A 10229-nucleotide genomic window follows, 5' to 3' on the forward strand; every position below is an offset into this window, starting at 1 on the left:
CATTCCTGGCTGTGCCTTCCCACTGCGTTGGGCAAGGACTGATGGCCCTTGGGGAGAAGGTCACACCACAGTGCTGACGGAGGGGTCGGAGAGGTTGAGCTGGCCGGTGATGTCGGTGGGATGATATTGCTGCAACACACAAATACACAGACAAGGAGAAAGAAGTGTTAGGCAGTTCTGGAACTTGCCCCCACCTCTTCTTACACCCCATGTGTCCCTACAGGATATCTCTTGGGGGCGATGCAAGGGCCAAAACCTGCTGCTGGCTGAGGCCCCCTTCCCAGCTGGTGCAGAGGTCGTTGCAGACGCTCTCCAAGCCCCCTAGGGCTGGGCAGGGAGGGTGCCCAGGAGCGCGGCGCAGCTTCTGCAGAGCATGGCAGCCGCGCCGCCTGCTGAGCGAGCCCCCCTCTGCTCCGGGAGAGCGATGAGACAAAGACTGTGACTCAGCAGCCCAGCCCACTGCCAAACTTGTGTTTGGAGGGTCTGGCTGGGTTTCGGCATCTCTCTGGTGCCAGATCAAGCTGTGCTTCGAGGCCAGAGCATTTCACCTCCTTGCCTGAATGGCTCTGCTTTGGCTGCCCTTTGGTGCAGGTGAGGAGATGTGCGGTGTGGCTGACTTGCGATAAACTGTAGCGTCAATTGCTAATGTGAAAATGCAGCCTGTGTGGGGGATGTGGCCTGGATTTGGGGTTCTGCGCTCCTTGCGGATGGGGGGGGGGCTTGGCAAATGCTCCCTGGGAGAGGCCTCCTTTGCCACAGTCCCACCGGCAAGCAAACGGGGAGAGCAGAAATACCCTTCAATGGGCAAGAAAAAAGAAAAGTCCTTCCTCCCCAGGCAGGGATTTACAGCTGGGATGTTATTTTCTCCCTTCCTTCTTCCATACTGCCTTTCCTTTCCAGTTCCACTCTCCTAACTCCAAACCCTGAACTGGAAGCCCTGTCCAGCCTTGCTGCGAGAGCGGGTGGCACGGAGCGTCCTGCGCTGCTGCCTGGGGACCTCAGTTGGTGCCAGGGCAGGAAAGGGTCTGGGTGGGTCTCACGTGCTGCGGCGCAGATCCTCTCCAGGGGCGTCTGCCCGGCCCTCGCACCACGCTACCCAGGAGGCTGCCATTGTGCTGGGCTCCTGGGGGGCTCCTCGGTGACAGGATTTTACCCGTCTTGTGTTGGTCAGTGGTGACTGCGGCCCCCATGGTGCTGCTGCCGGCTCTGTCACTGTGGCTACCCTGCGTGGCTCTACACCCTGTCTCCTGCTACGGGGAGGTCAGGGGTCCTTGGGGGGTCCTTGGGCTTGCCCTGCTCTGCACAGGACCCCTCGGCAGGGAGCTGCTGGGGCAGGGGCGGGAGCCAGCATGCTCCCGTCTCTCCAGTGCCTGTGCTGGGGATGTGCTGACACCCAGGGAGCGTCTCACGGGATCGTTCTTTCATTTAGGGGTCTGGCTAATATTAAAGTGGAGCCTCTGAGAAATTCCTTGCTGTAGCCTTGCTTTGCTAAGTGGCAACACCTCGGCCATCGCCCGTTTGCACAGAGAACGGCTGAGGCGATCCTCAAGTCGCTCTGCCACCCTGGGGGGAGCCTTTTGTGGCTATTCATCAGTCCACCAAAAAATGCCCCTCTGTCCCCAAAATGGGTGCAGCCGCCCCCCTTCTTGTGCAAAATTAGGATTCCAGCGAAATGCAAGCTTTCCTTTCTGTAGCAAAATGGCTGGGAGGCGTGCGCTCGCGGGACAGGGCTGGATGCCCGCAGGGAGGAGAGGCGACTGGGAAAGGGGAGAGGCTGGATGACTCAGTGGTGGAGAAGAAGGAGGAACTTGAGATACAAAAAGGAACGGGGAGAAGAAAGGTCCTTTGTTAAATATCCTGCCTGATGCAAGCGGTGAGGGGAAGCAGAGTGTGCATGCATGTGAGCGTGTGCCTTGGTGCACGTGTACGTGTGGCTGCTGCCGTGGGAGGCTGGAGGTCCAGCAGGGCAGGCTGGGGCGTTCTGGCCTCTCTGCACAGCTCCGGGGGTGGGAAACACTAAAATAACCAAGTGAAGTGGGGCACCTGGCCAGAAAAATTAAAATACAAGAGCGTGGCTTTTGATTTGAAAGCATATCTCCTCCAATCACAGTTATCACAGGGTAACATTCTCATTTACTTGTTTTGTGTAGAGTTCATGCATGCAATTTTTAATAATAAAAATGAAAAAAAAAAAGAAAATAAAAAAAAGCAAGAAAACTGTAATATCAAAATTATGTTAAAGTAGAACTAATGCTAGAAGCACATATCAGTAATTTAGGGTAAACTATGTTACAGGGATGGTGCAATTATCCCCAAACCAAACATTATAAAGCCAAGAAATTAATCAATATTAACCGTAGAAGAGACTCAAACATGTTAAGGTATGGAAGTGAAGTGAAGGCACCAAAAACTTTAAATGACAACCAGGAAGAAAATATAGACAAGAACTTAATATGTCTTTAAAAATGACTTCAACCTAAACTGGGCTCATATGGTAGTCCCTGGCTGGTGGAAGATTTTCTGGAAGAATTTGGGGTTTTGTTCTTTTCTTTTTTTCAGTTAAAAATTAGGATTCCAGCTAAATGCGAACTTGCTGTAGAAAATGTCAGCTTTCCTTAAAAAAAAAAAAATTTAAAAAAGTAGTTGTCTTTGACCTACTTTTCATTCTTTTGGGCCAAAAACTACGTTCTTTCTCAGCCAAGAAGCGTTTGGCTTTGGGACGGCTGATCCTTCACTGAAAAGGTGACCTTCTCCATGAACCCCCTTGGTTCTCGACCAGCTCTGGCACCGTTCCCGTGGCTGCAGGGCAAGCATCGCCTTACAGCGCCGGGCCCTCGCTTGGCGGTGACGTGGGATGTGTGTCATGCTGTGTCTGGGGGGAACGCCCGCGGGCGGGCAGTGTGACTCTGCGGGGGCAATGTGCCGGCTCGGAAGGTGTCTGTGTGGTTTATGCGTCTCACATGGCTTCTGTGGGGTTGCAGTATCGTGGGTGGCTGCGATGGATGGTAGTACGTCAGCTCTGCGAGTGCTATTCGAGTTGCAGGAGCTGCCTATGGGGAACACATGCATCTCCTCCTGGGGCGGTGGGGATGATGTGCCGCGGAGAGGCTGTGCAGCTCGGGTGATGGTGGGCGCTAGGACGTTCAGAGTGGGGTGGTAGCTTCCCAGGGCTGTCTTGGCTCCATGGTGCCAGCCTGTCTCTCTGGCACTCCTGAGGGACCATTCTGCAGGGCTGCAGAGCAGAATCCATTTTTAAAACTCCCGACAACGAAAAGGAAAGAAGCAAGGCCACCAGGTTTGCGTCTTTCGCTCGCTAGCCAGGAGAGCCCATGGGGCTGGGGTCAGCCTGGCCTTCCAGCCCCATGGGCTCTCAAGCCTTGCCCATCTGAGACCTGGTGTGGGCCCGCGGCTCTGCTGAGCATCATGAAACAGAGCTCCTCGCTGCTTTCTTGTCTTTACAAGGACCCCAGGCAACGTGTCCCAGCATGCTACGTCCTCGTGGGGCCTTCCACAGCAGGAGGGCATTGGGGTCTCTGAGCCAGGGCTGCTGCATGGAAGTGGAGGGCACCAAATGGCAGGCTGTGACATGAGCTGGTGGCAGCACCCTCCCATTGGCCGCTCACCCCACAGAGCAACCAGCAGGTCTGCCCAACATCACAACAAAGCTTGCTCCACCACGGGCCCCCTACAATAGCCGGACCTTGGACCTGCTAGACTCCATCTTGGCAGTGTTGGCTTGGATATCAGCCCCCACTAGCCTGTTCTTGACCCAACCAGCCTGGTTCCCTGGGGAATCTGTCCTGGAACCCTGGCCACATTGCCCCATGGCAGCCAGAAGACTGCGACGGGCTCCCGGGCAGCAGGGCATCATTTCCTGTAGTTCCCCTGCAGTGGTGGTGGGGGGGCAAAGTGGGGGCCATCTTCTGGGATGAGTGGGGCCATCTCCCTCCACAACTTGCCTCTGAGCAACATCCCAAGAAGAGCATGGCCAGGATCCAAAGCATAGGGAGCCCCATGCCGTGTTGTCCCCACTGGGTGGAGGAAGGGGAGAACATAGCTCTATTGCTCACCCATGGGACCTCCATGGTGCATGGGTGCATGATGCATGGGTGCATGGGACCCACCATGGTGCAGGTGGCCCCTGGAGCTCGTCAGCTCAGGGCATTGGGGTGCTCCTAACCTGGGGCAGAGAGTGCCGTGGAGTGATGGGGCACAGGGTGGGTGCCACGCCATGGAGCAGGATCAGGCCCAGGATGCTTCCCTGAAGGGGAAGCAATGTGGGAGGTCCTGGGGTGCCACATGCCAGCTGCCCCGGTGTCCCTGGGTTCTCCCCCATCTGCTGTGCCCACTGTGGGCACCAGTGGCCCCAGGTGCCCTCTGCACCATGATGCTCCTGCTCTCCCAGGACAGGACCCTTTGGTTCCCAAACCGTGGAGTGGTTCAAACACAGCCAAACATGTGGGTCTACTCAGGACATGCTGAGGGTCCCCCTGGCAGATCTTTCTGCAATTTTACCCCCCTTTTTCCTGTGCATCCCACCTGTCCCTCCTCCTCCTCACTCTTCCCACCTTCTCCCCCTGCACCATTCACCCCGTCTCTGTCTCCTCTCCCCTGGCTGGGGCTCAGGCCACCAAGGCACAACAGCAACCTTCCCACAGAGCCTCTTGGGGGGTGCAGGAGTGGGGAGGGGGCACCCCGGACATAGGGGCATCACTTGCACAAGGTGCTACCCAAGGATCACGGAGGCAGTGCAGGAGATGACAGGGATTCCTGTCTTCCCCATGGAAGATGAGTGGGGATGAGTGGGGAGAGCGCGGGGGTCTGTCCCATCCCCCCCCGGCTGCCAGGCTTTGAGGTGACAGCGAGAGGAGCACTTTGTGTGAGATGGTGGCAGCCGAGCCCGGATGAGGGCTCAGGTGTCCCTAGGGCCGTGTCCCAGGGGTGCTCCAGGAGCTTCTTGGGATGGAGCCTGCATTGGTGCCAAAGGCAGCCACCTCCATTTCGCATACAGAGCCATGGCCCTGAGACCCCCTGTGGTATCACATGCTGCTCCCCGAGGTGCCCCGAGCCGGTGGCCGGGGCTGGGCCACCCCGCTGCGGGGGGGCCACATCTCCCCACGCTGCTGCTGTCCCCCCGTCCCCGCTGCGCCTTGCGCCTGGGGCAGCCTGGCAGGGAGCCTGCTCTGAGCAACCCTGGGCAGAAACCCGCCGGTTGCCCCAGGGAGGTGATTTCAGCAAGCCCGTCGCGCCGGGAGGTTGGGCAGCAAAATGCAGTGGCCGCTGCCACACGAGACAACAGAGTAGCCACAGTGCAGAGTGTCATACAACAGACGGCAACATGCAGAGGGACACCGGCTCAGTCCGACAGACCAACAGCCCAACCTGACGCTGAAGCGTCTGAAGCTCCAGCACGAGCAGACACGTTTGCACATTTGGAAACAGCTGGCTTTAGAGGCAGCAATTTGGAAATTTTCTCTGGTTACGTGAAAGCAGTTTTACTCCAAGGCAGAAAGCACAAGTTTGAACCAAGGTTGGGTCTTTAGCAACCTCCTCTTTAAAGCCTTTGCGTCTCTTTTGCAGAGCAGCGTTACTGCTGACGCTAACCAGAGGCAGCTGTCGCCCCTGTGCTGAGGGCTACGTCCCGAATGCTAATCATCACAAACAAAAATTACATGTAGAGAATGTGACACGCATGGCTCTCGGTGAGGTGACACAGTGCCCAAATTAAATCGGGGTGATCGTTTTTTAGGCATACAATGACAAACAGGTACAGGAACACTCAGGAACAGAAAAAAAAAAAAAAAAGAAAAAAAAAGAAAAAAAAATGTCATCGGTTTCAAGAGGTCAGCACCAGTAAGGTGAGCGAAGCACAGAGAGGAACATCAGAAATCATCCAGGCAAAAAAGAAAACAAAAAAAACGAAACAAAAACTCGGTTGCATCTCCCAACTCATCACAGGACTCCAAGCCACCTCCTGCCTGCCCTCCAGGATCCCAGCATCCTTTCAGGAACACGGGGTGACTGACTGACTGACTGACTGACTTGTGACGAACATGAGCTATGCATGTACACTGGCAGCTTCGGGATGGGTGTGTGGCAGTCGATGGGATGGCAGAAGAGAGAAAGAGAGAGAAAGAGAGAGGGCAGAATTGTTCTTCTTCCTCTTACCGTATCCTTGGAGGACCTACGTCTCTTGAAGCTGGAGGCCAGGGTGGAGGTGATGGACCTAAAAGTGGCTTTCTTTTTAGGGTCAGGTTCTGCTCTACCACTTTTTCTATCCTAAAATGAATATGTATAAGTGATTAGATCTCTAGTGTGTTGTTGGAAACGCTAAATCTATTTGAATACTGCCCCGTGTCATGTCCTTCATTTAGGTGAGAAAGCTACTTGGAGGTGTCCTGTCACTCCCAGTCTTCCAAGGGCCTCCGTGACCTATGGCTACAGCATGGCCACCACACTGCTACAGCTACGGGGCCGGCCTCGCATCTGGAGCGCTGGAAACCCTCTGGGGAGAAGCCCTGCTCTCCTGGGTGTCGGCATCCAGGCCGGCATGCTGGCCTTGCGTCCTGGGGATGCTTTGCCTGGCGCCCTGCCCCTCGCTGCCACCGCCAGCCTGGCTAGACCGAGAGGCGAGATGCTGTACCTACTGCTAAAAAAAAGTAAAATAATTGCTCAGGGCCTTTTCTGAGGCTGAATCCTAGCGCCACAAGAGAGAGAGAGGACTGCATTGAAAGAGAAGTCATTGTATGGATATTCTGTAAAAAAATGTATTCAAAAATTTAAATGATGCAGTTGTGCAAAGCCGAACGTGGTTGGTGGTGGTGGTGTTTTTTTTTTTTTCCAAAGTAAAACAGGTTAAAAAAAAAAAGAAAAAAAAGAAAACTGGAAGAAAAAGAAAAGGAAAAAAAAAAAAAAAGGAAAAGAAAGGGAGGAGGCAAAGCGTTAGCGCTATGATGTCATCGGGGTTGGGATGAACTCAAAGAGAAACAGAACTGAAAAATGTAGGCATTGGTGTTAGCGAGTCGGACCTGGTTAGCGCAGGCTGGGAGCACCAGCCGCCATGGTGCGGGGGCAGCGAGCCGTGGGGACCGGCCGCGCTCTGCGGCGGGCGCTGAGAACGATTCCTCCCCAATTGCTTTCGTGCCAATGAGTGTGACCTTTCCGACGGGGGACGGAGTGACCAGGTCTGGCTCTGCTACCGCACGGGGGTAACCAAAATGTATCCCGCTGGTGCGTAGAGCATGCTCGGGGATACATTTGCTCCTCCTTCTCAGTTCTCTCTTTTGCGGACATGCACAAACGGAAAGGAAAGCAAGATGAATGGAATGAAATGTCTTATTCTTCCATGGCATCTCAGGAAATAGCCATGGCAAAACTGTGATCCCAAAAACCATTATTTTTGTTTGTTTGTTTTAACAAATAAATCTTTCCACTTGCCTACCTTCTAGCAATGTACCAGATACTAGTGCTCTGACGTTTCTTCCTGTGGAAAAGTCTCACAATGTCAAACGGCTCTTTACCATGAGGCTGTTTACCCCCGCAGGGCAGCATGCTTTGCTCACAGTCCCACAGACTCTGCCCAAGGACCCAGTGCAGTATTTTCTAGAAGGTTGGCAAGTGAAAAATGGCAGTGCGACTAGTGTGCTCTGTCCCAGCAGTCTGACCCCCCTCGGTGCTGCTGCTTTTTGGAAGCAAAGGAAAAAAAAAAAGAAAAAAGGAAAAAAAAATAGAGAAATGGCTTTTTCCGAGACTCTGATCAGTGAGCTGAACCCAGCAAGCTCTCAGGATACAGCAGCCCGGCCTCGTGCTGCCCTTTGCTGCTCTCGGGCAGGTCGCTCGCACCCTTGCCTAAAGGATCTCTTGCTCTTTGAAAGCCGGTTTGCTTCCCCAAGGAAGAAAAGCAGACTGGGCAATTCTGAGAGAGCCTTCAGCTGCCCTAAACTGGGGTTCGGGGGGCACCGTGGGTCTCATCCCCAAAAGCAAGGGGGTAAGGGAAGCATGAGGCTGGTGGCCCCCGGACGTGCCCATGGCTCAGTGTCACTGCCAGGCACCACCGACCCTCCTGGGCTCCCCTGCCTGAGCGGCATGGGGGGATGGGAGAAGCCGAGGGGAGCAACAGCCCCGCGGAAGGGGCCCAGGGAAGCCTTGGTGCTGACAGGCACCAGCACGGCTGGCTCCCGTGTGGGGAGATGTCCTTGTCTCCAAATGACAAGAGCACGCACCACCTCTTTTTGGAGTCGGTCCTGGGTATGAGAAGGGCTGCCGTACCCCTGGGGAGCAGGCAGGGAGGGGGAGGCAATGGAAACCATCCCTGGAGCATTTCTCCACCCAAGCAGTAGGCAGTGGATTTACCCTCCCGTCTGCTGGTGAGCGCAGCCGGAGCTTGTCAGCAGGGCAGAGCTCCCACAAAGGGACCCACGCTGGCACTGGTGGCTTGGCCAGGGCAAGATGTGGCTCTGGCATGCGGTCCCCAGCAGAGCAAAGTCCCTGTCCCAAGCACCGCTGGGGGCATTTGGGCCAGGTGTCTGTCCCAGTTGAAGCTGTGCACGACACCAACTGGGAGAGACGGCAACGGCCAAGGGCAGCTCCCGGGGACAAGGCAGGGGCCCTACGGCTTGCTAGGCACCCAGTAATGCCCAGCTGGAGTTACTGGGGTGCGGTGCGGGGGACAGAGGGCCTCATGCTAATCCACAGCTCTGCATTCACTGGTTTGGTGAAGGAATGGAAAACGCACCTGTTGGAGATTTGCTCTAAAAACGGTTTGTCCTACCTGCAGGTTTTTCCTCCACACATTAACGGCCGCAAACGCCAGCTGCATCTGCTTCCTCCGCGCGTCCTTATGCCTTTTGTAAGCTATTTCTATGAATATTAAAAATATCCCGGCAACAATACCTCCAGCCACCAGCATAAACACACCTGAAATAAGCAGGAAAGTTACAGGGGGCAATGGAAATCGCACCATGACACTTCATTTCCTCTGTATCACGTTCAGCAACAGGAGCATCTGCCAACCCAGAGTCCCCCCGCCATCCCCCCGCAGTCCTGGAGGGGCCAGGGAGGGGAACCCAGCAGAGCAGGGTGGGCCCCCGCGGTGATGGGCAGAAAGGTGATGGGGTGTTGGATGTCCGTGCAAGCTCCTGTCGGTCAGGCACAGGGCACCGGCTGTGCTGCAGCAATGCTGGGGGCAGGCACGGCATGCTGGGTGCTGTACTGGGCACCGGGGCAGACCCCGTCCCCTGGGGCTGTAGGGTGGTTTGCACCAGAACCCCAGTGCTGGCCCTCCCACTTGGCTCATCAGGGAGGACAGCCATGCACAGAGCTCTCTGCGCTGCCCTCGGCCGGCTGCAACCCTCGGGGCTGATGTTTTGGGAGTGGTGTCTTGAGGAGATGGAGCAAAATGCCCCCCGTCTCTCAGCGCTTCTGCCCTGGCCCGTGGTGCCAGCGAGGGTGGGGTCCCATCGGACACCCCTCATCCCACATCGCCACGTTGGCTGGGTAAATGACCGGCAGCACCGCATCCCCGCAGAGGGAGAGCCCGCCCAGGGGAACTTGCAGTCTTTTGCAAAGGACCAAGAAACCCCCCCTCTCTATTGGTTATCCTCCTCCTGCCCCCTGCCCACCGCCCAGGGCAGCCGGGACAGGCTTCTTGGAGCTGGGGGCTGCCCCTCGCCGCAGGCTCCCTCCTGCAGCAGGGTCCTCGCTTGCCTCCGCGGCCGCTCGCCTCCCCTGAGGTGCTGCTCCCCTCTCTCTGCCTTGGCGACAGCTCTGATTTCACTGTGACAGCCGCAGGTTGGCCAGAGCAGAGGGAGGGGAGCAATGTTCAAAGCAGGACAGCCCCACCGATGAGAAAGCCACCCCAAGGAAGGGGGGGAAAGCTTCACGGAGCCGTTTCGGACAAGGTGGGGTTGGAGCCCAACACAGCAGCCTCCCAGCGCTAGGAAAGCACAAACCCAGAAGAAGCAGAGCTTTGGCCCAAGAGGAGAGCCCTGGAGAGGAGAATGTCTTGAGCGAAAGCAGGCTACCCAGCGAAGAGGAAGAAAGAGGTTTGCAGAACAAACCTGCCATATTTTCAAAGGTGAGTGTTGCTGGGGCATTGCTACGGGAATCACACTCCTGATACCTCACCCAAGTCTTGTCCAAATCCTCCATGAAGCCGTTCTCGTGGGACCTGAAAGCACAAGGAGACAGGACAGGGTAGTCCCTGGGGACCAGCCCCAGGCAGCCAGGCA

The 10229-nt window shown here is 56.0% G+C and overlaps 1 protein-coding gene across 1 annotated transcript in view; it reads right to left on the reverse strand.

Annotated features, from left to right (window-relative positions):
* Nucleotides 1-60: 60 nt before the first annotated feature.
* GRIN1 (glutamate ionotropic receptor NMDA type subunit 1) overlaps nucleotides 61-10229 on the reverse strand; it is a 41076-nt gene continuing 30907 nt past the window's right edge. The window contains exons 19-22 of the mRNA XM_035891874.1: nucleotides 10059-10168; nucleotides 8771-8916; nucleotides 6169-6279; nucleotides 61-129 (exon numbers count right to left, since the gene is read on the reverse strand). Coding sequence (XP_035747767.1) covers nucleotides 61-129; nucleotides 6169-6279; nucleotides 8771-8916; nucleotides 10059-10168 — 436 coding nt within the window. The remainder of the gene's footprint in view (nucleotides 130-6168; nucleotides 6280-8770; nucleotides 8917-10058; nucleotides 10169-10229) is intronic.

This window comes from Egretta garzetta, unplaced genomic scaffold, assembly GCF_000687185.1.
Source record: "Egretta garzetta isolate BGI_Z169 unplaced genomic scaffold, ASM68718v1 scaffold143, whole genome shotgun sequence".
In the NCBI taxonomy this organism is placed as follows: domain Eukaryota; kingdom Metazoa; phylum Chordata; class Aves; order Pelecaniformes; family Ardeidae; genus Egretta; species Egretta garzetta.